The sequence below is a fragment of the Aulonocara sp. 'chitande type north' Nkhata Bay genome, linkage group LG4 (assembly GCF_057382095.1).
Source record: "Aulonocara sp. 'chitande type north' Nkhata Bay isolate Kocher_YH1m ecotype deep benthic linkage group LG4, A_spYH_male_GT1.1, whole genome shotgun sequence".
In the NCBI taxonomy this organism is placed as follows: Eukaryota; Metazoa; Chordata; class Actinopteri; order Cichliformes; family Cichlidae; genus Aulonocara; species Aulonocara sp. 'chitande type north' Nkhata Bay.
The window spans coordinates 4,058,509-4,074,021 of NC_141347.1; the positions used below are offsets into that span (position 1 = coordinate 4,058,509).

At 41.1% G+C, this 15,513-nt stretch overlaps 1 protein-coding gene across 5 annotated transcripts; it reads left to right on the forward strand.

The window, feature by feature from the left end:
• The first annotated feature begins 1,122 nt into the window (after nt 1-1,122).
• On the forward strand, nt 1,123-12,181 carry LOC147331775 (troponin T, slow skeletal muscle-like). Of its 5 annotated transcripts, none has more exons than XM_086287989.1 (12): nt 1,123-1,139; nt 1,536-1,607; nt 1,811-1,828; nt 3,991-4,012; nt 4,124-4,184; nt 5,215-5,331; nt 5,450-5,527; nt 8,345-8,458; nt 8,563-8,672; nt 9,286-9,376; nt 11,811-11,851; nt 11,939-12,181. In XM_086287989.1, exons 5-12 carry the CDS (start codon nt 4,128-4,130, stop codon nt 11,982-11,984), a joined length of 654 nt encoding a protein of 217 aa, XP_086144115.1. In that variant the 5' UTR covers nt 1,123-1,139; nt 1,536-1,607; nt 1,811-1,828; nt 3,991-4,012; nt 4,124-4,127; the 3' UTR covers nt 11,985-12,181. The 5 variants fall into 5 exon arrangements, with proteins under 5 accessions (XP_086144115.1, XP_086144117.1, XP_086144119.1 ...); XM_086287991.1 differs by lacking the exon at nt 1,123-1,139 and adding an exon at nt 3,516-3,536; XM_086287993.1 differs by lacking the exon at nt 1,123-1,139 and adding an exon at nt 3,516-3,536 and having other exon boundaries at nt 3,994-4,012.
• The last annotated feature ends 3,332 nt before the right edge of the window (nt 12,182-15,513 follow it).

The following is a 15,513-nucleotide window of genomic DNA, read 5'->3' on the forward strand; positions in this document are numbered from 1 at the left end:
TGTGAAATACATAAATAATTAATTAAATGTGTCAATAATTAATTAATTACATGTGTCATAACTATTTATTTAATGAATTAATTCCAATTTTAATTAATTATTGCCACATTTAATTAATTATTTAATGGTGTATTTAATTAATTCATTATGGCAGTCCTGGCGTTCCATACAAAGACTATACAATTTATCTTGTATATAACAAATATATATATATATATATATATATATATTTGTTTTCTTCATCTGTTACATTTGGTGTGCAGTCACTGCATTGTTTTGAAATGTCACGTTTCACCCCTGGTAGCCATTTAAAAACTTGTTGTTTCCCTTTTAAAGTTAAATTTTTCTATCCATTTTCATCGTCCAAGATAAATTGTATAGTCTTTGGACGTCCCTGTGTGTTTGCTTGTTTTAATTCTGGGCAGCCCGTAGTATACCATCAGTCTCCATGTACTGAAGGAATAAAGGGTTCCTTTGTCCTTGTAGGCTCTGCTTTAAATGGGGCAAAATTATATAACTGTTTAAACAACAGGATCGTTGCAGTTCTCATTTTTGACTGTGGCTCAGAAAGTAGAGTGAGTCAGTTGATCCCTGCTCCTCTAGTCTGCATAGCAATGTCTTTGTGGGCTCTTTTTATGGAAACCCACCTGGCAGCCAGGTGCTTTCACCAGAGTGTGTGGGGCTTGTAGTAAAAAGAGCTCTGGGTGCTCCATTAGAGTCAAAAATGAGACATAAGTGCCGGTTCATTTTACCATTTCCCCTGACTTTCAATTTGCTTTTGTATTTATTCCCTAATTTTAAGATGAGATAATACTATTTTCTTTTCAATAATAAAAACATTAATCACTGCAGTCTTTTGTTTTATAAAAATGCATTAGTTAGTTATGCAATCAGTTGGAAAAAGTCTTTTGCATTTATGTTTAACATCTTGGCGTCATCATCCTGCATTTTGATTTTGTTGCAGGCATGTCAGACGCAGAAGAAGAATACGAGTGAGTGAAATAGAACTTACAAGAGTTTTTCATTTGATGTCACCTCTCAGCTTTCACACTAGTGCAAATCCATGAGCTGACAGGCCTACTGATAAATATTGGTTTTCTCTCATCCTTTTTCTCACCTCTCCAGGGATCAGACAGTGGGTAAGTTCAGTCAGATCGGTCCATATCAGTCACACGCATAGTGCAGTAAAACCATTATGCCTTAAAAATATACTCTTTGAAGTGGAGTAAGTTAAATGTAAAGACCTCAGTAAAAACTTTCCTGATTAGCTTATGGTGTCTTTGTAACTTGATCACTTTGTCCATTATTGTTTCTGTTGGTGCCAAAAAAGCCAACAAACCAGGGTTCGCTTTACAGCAGGCCAACCCTGTGTTGGTTTGTTCACAAGACATGTCCACCTTTTAAATACACTATATAATCAGCATGGGTCTTTAATATGGACAAGACACATTAAATCAGACACATATAGTAATATAGTGACTGTACTATTGTACACACATCTGACGTGGTCTTTATCTTTGTTTTCCTTCTCCCAGAGGTTGAGGAGGAGCCTGAGCCTGAGCCTGAGCAGCAGGAGGAGGAGGAGCAGGCGGAGGAAGATGGAGGAGGTAAGGTGTTGGAAAAACTGTTTCCATTGCGAATGGATGAGAATTTTTCTCAATCTCCAGAGATGCTCTCAAAGAGTTGGTCAAGCACTCTTATTCATAAATGTTGCGGATGAACTGACCTATCACTTTTCCCTGTGTCCTTCTTTCCCTTGTTTCCCAACATTGTTGGCTAATATTCTGCTGTTGTTCTTATGGACCATCAGAGCAACAAGAATATCAAGGTAGGGTGATTCACACCAGCTTGAGTCTCAAGTTTGCCACATTTCATTTCATTAGTCACTCACTTATCAGCAGACTGAAAACTTTAAATGATTCAGAGTTAGCCCTACAGGCTAGTTTAGACACCACTTGTATACACACACACACACACACACACACACACACACACACACATATCTATCTATCTGTATACACACACACACATATATATGCATATATGCTTGTCGTTGCAATCTGTGTTTTAAAGGAGCAAACACTCAAAACAGAAGTTAATTATAATATTTGTTTGAGTGTGCCGTTTAAAGCTGCAGTAATAAATGTTGCTTTATTGGATCAAGTTATGTATAATGTGACAAGCTTAGCTCATAAAAACAAATGAACTGGGAATTTTACAAACTCTGTAATTGCCCTGTGCTCCGAAATTTAGTGACTTTCAGTTCATTGTTGGGGTTTTGCGGACCACAACTTTACTGTAAGAAGCTTTTTACTGTCCAGTACCACATAGCAGTTAGACAAGTTGGCAGCTAAGTGTAACCACTGTGTAATTAGCAACTAAAGCTACAGAAGCGGTCCTTAGAAGCTGGGTTTGCTTGATACAAATGGATAGAATTCATTAATATCAGCTGGATACTTATAACATGAAAGAAGCACATTAGTTCAGTTTTAAAAGCTCAGTAAAACATCATAATATTATATGAAGCTTCTGTTTTGGAAAATTTTTTCCTTTTAAAACTTGTACTGTGTTTTCATTTCTTCATCTGGAACCATTCGAAATATTCTGGCGTTCATTATTACACAGAGTGCAAAGTGTATAGATGTGTTTCCTGCGTTTCCAACATGAAATCAGTTTGACCTCACAGAACATCTATGAGTCAAACTAAAAGGCATGCAAAAACATCTACATTTTGCAATAATGAATGCTCACAGAATATTCCAAAAGGCTACATTTCCCACAGCCACCATGTGCCAGTGTAGAACTGGCTCTAGTTGCATGATGGGAAATGATAGTTTTAAAGCAATAGCTAAGCATTTTGGAATATGTGCTTATTACTTGGATGCTAAGATTAGATGAGATGGTTGATAGAACTCCATCTTTTAGTAAAAGCTACAGCTAGCTGCCAGCTAGCTTAGCTTAGCCCGAGAGCTGGGGGGAAAAAACTAGCTAGCTACCAGCACCACTAAAATGAGTTTATTAGTGGCAACTTACAGAAACAGTGTTTCCACGTTTCCAGTCTTGGGCGTAGATTTGTATTTACAGTACAACTTTAAATACTCTAATCCAGGTATTAGCTAGAAAGGTAATTGGTATATATTCCAAAAATAGCTAAATCCTGCAGCACCATATATAACCTGGAGCTTCTTCTGGTCATTTCACACCTCTTTTCCCATTCATTTATCACGTTTTTTCCCCCTCTATTTTTATTTATTTATCTATGTTTTACTTTCTTTTGTTTTTCACTTCCTTCTTCTGGATCTTTACAACTTCATTTCTTACTCATCCGTATTTTGTTCTCCTTTCAATTTTTGTTCCCACTGTTTCCCTCCTACCACCTTTTTTGGTTGCTGCCTCCTCTTTCTTGCTTTGCTCATGTTCACACTTCACCCACAATTAACCCTCCTTTTCATTCCATATTTTCGTGTTACCATCCTTCCATGCTTCACTGTGTCTTTATGTGGATGGTCCTTCAGATCAAGATGCCCAGGAGGAAGGTGAGATCTAGTAGGCGTGCAGTTCCCTGAAGTGGTCACACTCATCACTTTCTGTTGGCACTGTGTTTACGTCATTAATTATCTAACACATTGAGAGCAGGTTAACTTTTGTGGTTCTCACTGGACTCTAGCCTTTGAAAGCTATGTTATGTAGTTTCCTAAGTTATTACTTTCCATATGCCTCATTTTCTGGTAAAATCTTCCAAGACAGCCTAATACAAACTATGTGGTCAAATTCATGTAGCCGTTTAGTGTACCCAAGCCCAGGTTTTTTAATAGTATTATTTCACATTTTGTTATAACATTTAAAAACCCCGTGTTGCATTTCTTTCTCACTCCCATGCTTGCTGTGTATTGAATGCAACATTTTGTATTTGACTAATGACAACCAGTCATTCTAAACACTTTTTACTCATATAGCCATTTGTTTTATCTTTGTCTCTCTTTTATTCAGAAGAAGAGCGCCCCAAGCCCAAGTATGTTCACTCCATCTGTTTTTCTTATGTTTTGTAGCAGAAAACAGATGTTCTCTATTCATTTAAAGAACTGCAGTCTCACTTTGAATCTGTCGTATTTTTTACCTTCAGACCCATGGTGCCACAACTTGCTCCCCCAAAGATTCCTGAAGGAGAGAGGGTGGATTTTGATGTAAGTCACAAACATGATATTAAACCAAAACATCTTAGTAATAAATCCACGGCAGACCTCACCACGTTTTCATAATTTTCAGCACACTTAATCATTATTTCACAAACTTGGCTGCAGCTCTCCCTCTGCCAGCCGCGCACATCACCCACAACACACCCTCAGGATCCAGTACCATTTATGCAGGGCGGCGTGATGAGCCAATGCAGCTCCGGTGCGTCAGCTTCTACTGCAGCCGTGCCGCAGCCACGCCCACCACAATCTTTATATTCCTTTTTTAATTTTTTTTTTACACTTTTCTCTTTTAAGTTAGCAATCACAGTCATCTTAATCTTAGTCAAGTTTCAATTTTGGAATTATTTCTGTTTCCTTTACCCTCACTGTCCCTGCATATTCCTAGCCTGTAACCAGATCCAATCCCTTTGCCAAACACATGCCAGCCAGGGCAAGAATAAGTTTGTTAATATCTGAGACTTGCTGCTGTTTTAGGTGTGCAAATTGACTTTAACACTGTGTACATACTCTTGCAGCATTTTAAGGACATTTTCTTTTAAGCGCTGTGGCTTAGATTGTTCTTCCACATCTGAATCGAAACTCATTGTGTAATATATCTTTCTATGAATACGGTATTCCTCAGGGACTGGTAGTAGGATCACATCTTGTTGTGCACATGCGTCTAATTATACAATGTTATTTATTGTTATTATGCCAGAAACATTAATCTTCCTGTTACATTTAATTATTCCTGCAGCCTGTAGTCTATCTAAGATCTATCAACAGATATGCTACATTTTCTGAAAACTGTAACTGTCCCAAGAATTTCAAGTTTGGGTAAACTATTTGAAAAACAGTTTCTGGCCAGTACAGCACTGTAGTGAAGCTGGTAACACTCTTTCCTCACAGAAAGTAGATTCTTGGTTCAAACCAGCTGGTTGGTTCAGACCTCAGCATGTGGTCTTTGCATGTTTTATCTTGCACTTGTACTTGACCCTAAATCTTTTTCTAAGTTACAGAAACATTCTTCTTCCCCCAGGACATCCACAGAAAACGTATGGAGAAAGACTTACTGGAGCTACACACTCTGATCGATGTACACTTTGAGCAGAGGAAGAAGGACGAGGAAGAACTCATTGCTCTTATGGAACGAATTGTAAGTTTACTTTGCTACCAACACCTCTCAAAGCAGTTGAATCCAACAAATGAATCATGTGTAGGATAAATGCTTCTTCTGTGTTGTTCTTAATATTACATGTTTTGCTGTCCTGTAGGAGCGTCGTCGTGCAGAGAGAGCTGAGATCCAGAGGGTTAGAGCAGAAAAGGAGAAGGACAGACAGAACAGAATTGCGGTAACACTCTGACATAAGTCGTTTTAAGGAACAGTTCTCCAGGCTTCTTGAAGGATATTCAAAGCTTGTCTTCGGATGTTTGTCTGCCTTTTTCACCCGTTCTCTGTCACGGTGATCCTCAGTTAGCTTGCAAGTCAGATGCTTTCCAACAGTTTTAACATGGTGGATCAAAATCTGACTGTACTTTTCTACAATCATAATTCCATCATTTCTGACAAGATCCCCAACACCACTGGCTGGAATGGAGCCCCAAAGCATGACAGAGACTCCAGTGGGTTTAACAGATGGGCTGTAGACCCTCACTGTAGTCCCTTTCTCCTGACCTCCTTACTTATCAACAACAGTTTGAATCAAAAGTTTCCCGTGAATCCATCACTCCATAACACCCATTGCCACTGATTTTTATTCCACCAGCTTCTTCATCTTCTTCTCCCCCGTTGCCCATCCTTAACCTCCTAGGACCTGGCGTCCACATATGTGGACATCATATTTTGGGTAGTCGAGACCAAAATACCTATTTTTACTGTAGGGCCTGATATCTGCTTACGAGGACATTATGCTGCCACTGTTCTATCAAAATTTAAAACGGATGTCCTCATATGTGGCTCTCATTTTTCTCAGAAACAAAAATTAGGTAAAAATCAAAATCTGGTAATTCTTTGTTTTTACATTCATCAGGTCCCAATCGGCCCAAATAGCGAAGAAAAATTAAAAATGCTGCCATGAAAGGTTAAAGTGGCTTCATCACAGCGACTATTCCACAGAATATTGTGCAAAAATACGTCCGTCAAGATTTGTTGTCTTTAGTAATTTTTAGAGATTCAACTAAAGAAATGAGAACAAATGTGTTTTTGCAACAGGCTGATAGAAAGCTACAAATACTAAAGATACAATTTAAAAAATATGCTGACTGTAGGTTATGTGTAGAGACAACCTAACTCACTGTCTTTTTTATGATTGAACGTGCTATATATCAGTGTGTAGTGGCAAAACCCTGACCTCCAAAAATGGTCAGGTACAAGAACTTGACTGGAAATAAATGATACCAAACCGATGTCTAAAGACATAGGGAACTGTTGAAGACCACTTGGCTCCTTGGAAGCAGAATATAAAGAAATGAGGGGTTACTCTAGACCAGAGGTCTCAAACTTCAGTCCTCAAGGGCCGCTGTCCTGAATCTTTTCCATGTGTCCCTGCTGCAACACACCTGAATACAATTAGTAGGTCATTAGCAAGAATCTATAGAACTTGACTGCATGGTGAGGTGGCAACCCCTAACCCCACTCAAGTATACCCATATGGAAAAGATATATATAAATCTTATAAAGTTTGTATCTGTCTTGTGTGAAACTTGTATGAAAAGCATACAAGAGTGAAAACAGATATAAGATCCCTTGAAAAATTATATAATGAAACTTGTATGTTTTGGACACTTACTAAAACAATGTATGAAAGTAATGAGAAAGTGGCCACTTTCATGAGTAAATCATAGAAGTTTTTACAATTTCTTTTCCATATGGGTATGTAAGTGTTTGGAAAAATGTACTTCTAAAAGTACTTTTATTGCACTATGTTAATTCACTCACGAGCTGCTGTAACATGAATCCAGTGGCTGAAATCATGCAGTCAAGAGCTGTGTCCCAAAACATCGGCTGCATCCTTCGGAGGACCCGGCCTTCGCGGTCTACGTGGGCCCGGTCCTTCGAAGACCGAGAAGGCCGGAAGTGCGAGGCTGTGAAATGGGACGGTCTACCCTTCAGATTTGCGTCACCGGAGTTTAACAAACTCGGCCGTCTGCTCCTTGCTATCTAAAATATAACAGGAGACTGCCGTAAATTCTTGACCGTCTCACACTTCTGTTTAATCGGTTTTCTGTTTAACGTTTATTCAGCTGTGGGAAAATCCCGGAGGAACCTACCCGATGGATTAATAAAGTTGTATTTAATCTAATAATCTAATAACTTTGATCTCAGCCAAACGATTTACTCCGGAACAAATAAAACACAGAAAAAAGGAAAACAATTATTTCCAATTTTTAAGTTATCCGAGTGACTTATATATCATGTTTAACCTGAGTAGCGAAAGACAGCGGGGGTCTGAAAACGATGAAGCCGGGAGTCCACTGCTCTCGCTGGCTCGAGTGACCATTGAACCCCCCGGCTTGCTATCGAGCGGGTGGGTGACAGACGTCTCCGAAAACGTCGGCACACTTTTGCAAATATGCGATGTCTTGATAAACCAAGCAGATATTTGTAATTTACACTGAAAATATGTTAAAAGTTTATTTTGTGGCCCAGAAAGATTAATAAGAGTAATTTTAAAACTCAGTAGCGTCATTGTTGGCAGCTGAAATTTGGCTGGGCTATGAATTCTGGGATATGGTGGGCCACGAAGGACACACCCGACCCATCCTTCAAATTCGGGGAAATGAAGGACGCATTTGTCGGCCGCATTTGAAGGAGTCAACGAATTGGGACAGCCTTCATCGCCTGGCTGTGATGTAATCAGCCTTCAAATGCGGCCTCCGGAGGATGCAGCCGACGTTTTGGGACACAGCTAAGGTCTACAGAGTCTAATAAACTACTAATTGTATTCAGGTGTGTTGCAGCAGGGACACATGGAAAAGATTCAGGACAGCGGCCCTCGAGGACTGGAGTTTGAGACCCGTGCTCTAGACTTTGGCACAGTACCGTATGTTTTGAATTAAGAATACCAAATGTCAGTTCAGTTCTCTGGACATTTTACCACAGCGTGTCTCTCAGGTCAGCCAAACTGTTTCCAAATGTGTTTCTGGCTCAGTTTTCGTTCATCTGACAGGAAGAGCGTCACAGAAAAGAAGAAGAGGAGGCCAAGAGAAAAGCTGATGATGATCTAAAAAAGAAGAAAGTGCTGTCTGGGATGGGGGCGAACTTTGGAGGCTTCCTGGCCAAGGTAGACAAATGGCTGTTGTCAGTCTGGGGTGTGATGGTGATGATGAGATATGGAGTAAGTGTTTACATATAGAATAACTGTGAAACATATGTGTTCTGTCCCAGGCAGAGTCGAGGAAAGGGAAGCGCCTGACAGGCAGAGAGATCAAGAAGAGAACTCTGGCTGATAGACGGCAGCCACTAGCCACCGACACTCTGAGAGAGGACGGGCTGAAGTGAGTCTCCTCCAGTTGGGACTGTAGACAGCTAAGTAGTGATTATAATAAAATAACTACTATAACTTCTCTATAAAGCAGCCCACCTTTTCTTAAAGCATTTTCCAGAAACTCAAGATAGTGATGATGCAGCAATAATGTCATGATTTCAGCACAATGATTTAATGTATTTATAAAGCTCAAAGATCCAATGAATGAGTGGTTTGTAGAACCAACTTAGCTAGATTAATTAGACAAATCCACAGTCACTGACTACAAATGTGTAGCCTGCTACAAAAAGTAATTCTATCAATTTTTCACTTAAATGACTTAAAGCAGCGGTCCCCAACCCCCGAGGAGGATGTTACTCTCAGTGTTGTTGGCGCACTTCAGGAGGACGCTGCTAATAAAGTTACACAATCACACAGTGAATTTGCGTTTATTATTATATTTACAAAATACCACCGTTTTTGTCTCAGTCGTATCATTTTATTTTGTTGTATTTATCCGCCACACCTTAAAGGCCGGTCTGTGAAAATATTGTCTGACATTAAACCGGTCGCAAAGAAGGTTGGAGACCGCTGACTTTAAGTAAAGGAAGATCATTTCTAACTTTACGAACTATGCGTTCTAGGCAACGGGCCCAAGAAATGTGGAACTGGATCTACCAGCTGGAATCTGAGAAGTTTGATTTCATGGAGTGCATGAAACACCAGAAATATGAGGTAATACTGCAAACGCACCTCATCACTTTAAATGTCACTTTACCCTGCCAGTTTTGTTCTTTCCACTGTGCGTATGTTAGTGAACATTCGAAAATGGAAGGCTTTCTGTTTCATCGGCTGTGACATGAGGTCGGTTATGTAAACACAGGCAAGTGGGATATCCACCAAAACCTCAGAATCTTAGCTAAAAGATCATATAAATAATTTCCACTAGGGATCAATAAAGTATTCTGATTCTGATATAAACCATTTCTATGACCACCAAATACAGTGAAAACAACAAACCATTAAAAGAGCAGTTAAATAATTTCACGAAATTGACATAACACACAAACAAGTGAACCCCGTGTTCACTCTGACCACGTCTAACCAGCCAAACAACTAATTTTCTAAAAGCCAACATCTCACAGATTTCAAAACTGCAAGTTTCATCAAGCTCCGACCAAAGTTCAGCCGCAAAAGAAGACCACAAATAAACTGCTGTATACAACATCTCTCATCCAAACAAACATTATGAGCCCTTTGTTTCCACTGCTAAGTGCTCTCTACAGGGAGTGCAGAATTATTAGGCAAGTTGTATTTTTGAGGAATAATGTTATTATTGAACAACAACCATGTTCTCAATGAACCCAAAAAACTCATTAATATCAAAGCTGAATGTTTTTGGAAGTAGTTTTTAGTTTTAGCTATTTTAGGGGGATATCTGTGTGTGCAGGTGACTATTACTGTGCAGAATTATTAGGCAACTTAACAAAAAACAAATATATACCCATTTCAATTATTTATTTTTACCAGTGAAACCAATATAACATCTCCACATTCACAAATATACATTTCTGACATTCAAAAACAAAACAAAAACAAATCAGCGACCAATATAGCCACCTTTCTTTGCAAGGACACTCAAAAGCCTGCCATCCATGGATTCTGTCAGTGTTTTGATCTGTTCACCATCAACATTGCGTGCAGCAGCAACCACAGCCTCCCAGACACTGTTCAGAGAGGTGTACTGTTTTCCCTCCTTGTAAATCTCACATTTGATGATGGACCACAGGTTCTCAATGGGGTTCAGATCAGGTGAACAAGGAGGCCATGTCATTAGTTTTTCTTCTTTTATACCCTTTCTTGCAGCCACGCTGTGGAGTACTTGGACGCGTGTGATGGAGCATTGTCCTGCATGAAAATCATGTTTTTCTTGAAGGATGCAGACTTCTTCCTGTACCACTGCTTGAAGAAGGTGTCTTCCAGAAACTGGCAGTAGGACTGGGAGTTGAGCTTGACTCCATCCTCAACCCGAAAAGGCCCCACAAGCTCATCTTTGATGATACCAGCCCAAACCAGTACTCCACCTCCACCTTGCTGGCGTCTGAGTCGGACTGGAGCTCTCTGCCCTTTACCAATCCAGCCACGGGCCCATCCATCTGGCCCATCAAGACTCACTCTCATTTCATCAGTCCATAAAACCTTAGAAAAACCAGTCTTGAGATATTTCTTGGCCCAGTCTTGACGTTTCAGCTTGTGTGTCTTGTTCAGTGGTGGTCGTCTTTCAGCCTTTCTTACCTTGGCCATGTCTCTGAGTATTGCACACCTTGTGCTTTTGGGCACTCCAGTGATGTTGCAGCTCTGAAATATGGCCAAACTGGTGGCAAGTGGCATCTTGGCAGCTGCACGCTTGACTTTTCTCAGTTCATGGGCAGTTATTTTGCGCCTTGGTTTTTCCACACGCTTCTTGCGACCCAGTTGACTATTTTGAATGAAACGCTTGATTGGTCGATGATCACGCTTCAGAAGCTTTGCAATTTTGAGACTGCTGCATCCCTCTGCAAGATATCTCACTATTTTTGACTTTTCTGAGCCTGTCAAGTCCTTCTTTTGACCCATTTTGCCAAAGGAAAGGACGTTGCCTAATAATTATGCACACCTGATATAGGGTGTTGGTGTCATTAGACCACACCCCTTCTCATTACAGAGATGCACATCACCTAATATGCTTAATTGGTAGTAGGCTTTCGAGCCTATACAGCTTGGAGTAAGAAAACATGCATGAAGAGGATGATGTGGACAAAATACTCATTTGCCTAATAATTCTGCACTCCCTGTAGCTCACATTCACACTCCAACAAACCCATCAAGAGCAACTCAGGGTTCAGTATCTCACCCAAGGATACCTTGACATGCAGACTGGAGTAGCAAGGGATTGAACATCAACCGTGGCAGATAACCTGCTTTACATCTTGAAGTAGACTATCTCAACAGTAGCAGTCAATTCAAAGATGTGTTTTTGATAAATAAATACAACTAGAAAGTAAAAATTTAAAAAAGAATAAAAATTTAAAAAAGCTCAACGTGTGTAAAAATTTGTATACACGTTTCAGCGTTTTACTCTAAACTCTATTCAACAGAATATGTTAATTGTGTTTCTGTGATCCTGCAGATCATTGTGCTACTGAACAGAATCCAACATGCCCAAAAATTGTGAGTAGTCACTTTTATACAAATAGTCAGATTTTACTCTTGTTTTTTCTTTTTTTAAATTTCCTCTGTTCTCCTGTTGTCCTCCAGCAAAAAAGGCCACGGCAAAGGAAAGGTTGGCGGTCGCTGGAAGTAAATCCGGGAAATTCCAAAAAGGAAAACCACAGGACAGATGACAGGGGAGAAAAAAATGAAGTCGCTGTGGGAATTAAACATTTCTTCTCCGTGCTTCTCTAGTATCAGAGCCTTTCTGCCTTCATTTTAAGAATGTGGTAGATATTATATCTCACTGCAAATGGATAATAAAATATACGCACTGTGTTTTGAGTAGCATCTTGAGTCTGCTTCATTTGTTTTGATTTTGCAAAGGCATGTATGCACATTATGCGGAGCAAGTCTAATTAAAGCATTGCATTTGTTCTGATTCTGCTGCTTGTGAATCACAACTTCATCTGTTGTCAGTGCTCGTATATCTACATGGATAAATAAGCACAAATGAGCACATACGTTTACTTAATTTTGCTACAAAATGTTTATTAAGCATGGTTGTGAGACTCTGAGAAACATGAGGCATTTCTTATCGGCCACAACAGAGCAGCCTGCTATGGTTGGCCTGCAAGATGCCAAGGTGACCACGGAGACGAAGGCTGCTGCTGAGGGGCACCCAGCACCCACTCCCGAAAAAGGAGCTGGCTGCTACACTCGGGCTGTAGCCCTTAGAAGGTGGACTACATGCTGTTGCGGCACTGAGGAGGAGCCACAGGGTCCCCAGAGCCCTGCCTAACACCAAGACTTAATCGTGGCCTGACTCTGTTCCTGGGGAGCTAGCCAGAGGTTGTCCTTAGGACAGGTCACAGCTTTGAAGGAAAGGATGGACATCCTCCTCCTGACAATCAATCTTCACTGACTCCTGCCTAGGGCGAGGGCAAGGGAGTGGCAGCTGGAGGATGGCCACACAACAGATGGGGGAGCGTCCCTGCCCGAGGGCCCAGACACTCCGCCATTGTTTAAGAGACAACCACCTTCCTCACCTTTCACAAGCATCCAAGACTGGGGAGGAGGGCTGGTGGTCTATCCTTTTGAAAGTGGGTGGCCAAGCTAGATTTGTGACCCGATGGTGACGCAGGTAGAGGGACAAAATGGATGCCAAATTGGCTATTAGACATGATCCTGCCTAGCCAGCAGGGACTCTATAATCTGTCCCTGCTAGGATAAGTAGCCCTCAGGCAATCTGCTCCTGGCTGTGCATGTTGGAAAATCTTGCAAGAGAACAAGTTAGGCAGTGTTCCTGTTCATTAGTTTTGTGTGTCTGTGGGACCACCCTGTGCAAAGCAGCATGGGCGGCAAACTGCCTGCACACCAGGTCCTTCAAATAAAGCAGCAGCGGCACCTGCAGCTGAGGGTGCAAAAGCTGTGTGGCATCAAACCTGGAAGCCACCCCTGCATGTCGGGAAGTGGTTGGCTGACATGTTTAGAGGCAAAAAAAGAGAGCATGGGCCTCTCTACTACAGTACATGCCCGTAATATGAAACAGTCCATGCAGGACTGAGCTTCCCTGGTCAGCATGGCATCTTGATAGCCTAAGCATAATACACATTTATCATACCCATATTGCAAAGACATAGAGATGCCTCATCAGACACAATTATGGCACATTTGGACCACCATAAAATGCTAAGTTTTGGTAACTTTGTTACCATCCTTTGCAGGGCTCTCTGCTCTCCAGGAGTTCACTCTGCAAGTGGAAGAGGGCTCTAGCAGAGGTGGAGGATGAACTCAACCTGGCTGTCTATTATCTCATGGAGTCTGGGAGTTGATGGAATGTTGGGGCGGGTGTAATTTTCCTCTGCAGTGGGGTTGGGTGGGCCACCGGGTCGCCGGGCCCCCTGCCCTTGGTGGATTCCAGGGAACGGGGCTGCCTACCGGGGTCAGCAGGGGAGCTGGCTCAAGGGAGGAGGTACTTTGCCCCCCCCCATCCTTCCCTCCCCATTCCCAACTGCCTCCTTCTTTCCACTCCATCATACCACCACACATGCAGGGCCTTGAGGTACAGGTGTGTCACTGAGGTGCAGGGGAGGCATTCCTCCTCTGTCCGCTCCTGGCCACCTGTGCCTCAATTTTATTCCACAACCTACACATCCACTTTACTTACACTCTCACAACACTTATATATAGGGCCTTGGGGGTGGGCACACTAAACAGGATCCAATGGACGGTCTGTTTATTCAACCTTACAAATTTTTAATGGACATGAGAAGAATTATGAACTGTGGCCGACAACATTTTTAGCACATCTTAGACCAGCGGTCCCCAACTTTTTTTGCGCCATGGACCAGTTTAATGTCAGACAACATGGTAAGGTTCGCGGATAAATACAACAAAATAAAATGATACAACCAAGACAAAAAATGTGGAACTTTGTAAATGTAATAATAAATGCAAATTCACTGTGTAATCGTGTAACTTTATTAGCAGCGTCCTCCTGAAATGCGTCAACAACACAGACAGTAACATCCTCCTCTCTGCCCCTTAATGCTCTCTGGTCGCTATGGTAACGTGCAAATAATCCTTTCAAAATAGTTAACTGAGTTAACGATAAAAACCCTGAAAACATTAATCTCACACCCGAGCTTTAACTCTCGGTACCAAACGACTCACGGACCGGTCCGTGGCCCGGGGGTTGGGAACCGCTGTCTTAGACTACAAGGTCGAAAGACACAACATGGAATAGTAATGGTGAAGACGAGGACGATAAAGATAAGAATGCCCAGGCCTATACAGAGTTAATCACTTTTGATGAGAGAAGCTGCTGCTGATGGCCGCAAGACAATGAAAATATTAAGAGACTATTATACTGGAAAAGGTAAACCAAGAATTATCAGCCTTACTGAATTGATTTCTCTGAAGAAAGTAAGCAGTGAACAAGTTTGCTGGAACAGGACATGACATGACTGTTTGATAGAAAACAGTTTCCTGCAGAGTCCTGCAGATCATTGTGTTTACTCAAGGAAAGCAAGAAAAGACAAAGTGATCCTCATCCTATGAGGTGATGATATTCTTATTGTAGCCAGTGATGAAAGTGTTTTAAAAACTGTGAAGGGAATGCTAACTGCAAGGTTCAAAATGAAAGATATGGGTAAACTCAAGCATTTTCTCAGTGTTGATTTTGAGCAAACAGAAGATATGTAAGTAAAATGCAGGAGAGACTGTAAACCAAGATCAACTCCTTATGAACAGTTGAACTACAATGATGATGCTGAAAATGAAGAATGCCAAGATGTACAGAGAGGCAGTAAGCAGCCTTATGTACTTGTCCTCTTGCATGCAACCAGATTTGAGTTTTGTTTTAAGTAAGCTATGGCAGCAATTCAAAGAAGCAACTTTGGAACATTACCGTAAAAACAATCAGGAGACAAAACATTGTGGTACAGGAAAAGTAACAAGGATCTGGGAATACAAGCTCACGGTGACTCAGGCTTGGCTGCAGAGGTGACTGATAGGAGGAGTACTACATGGTTCAGTAAGTCTGAATGAATGATACCTTAGTATCATGGAGAACAAAGAAGCAGCCAGCTGTTGCCTTGTCAACTTGTGAGACAGAGTACATAACTTCGGTGGCAACAACACAAGAATGTTAGTATTTGACACACCTGTTGCAAACCACG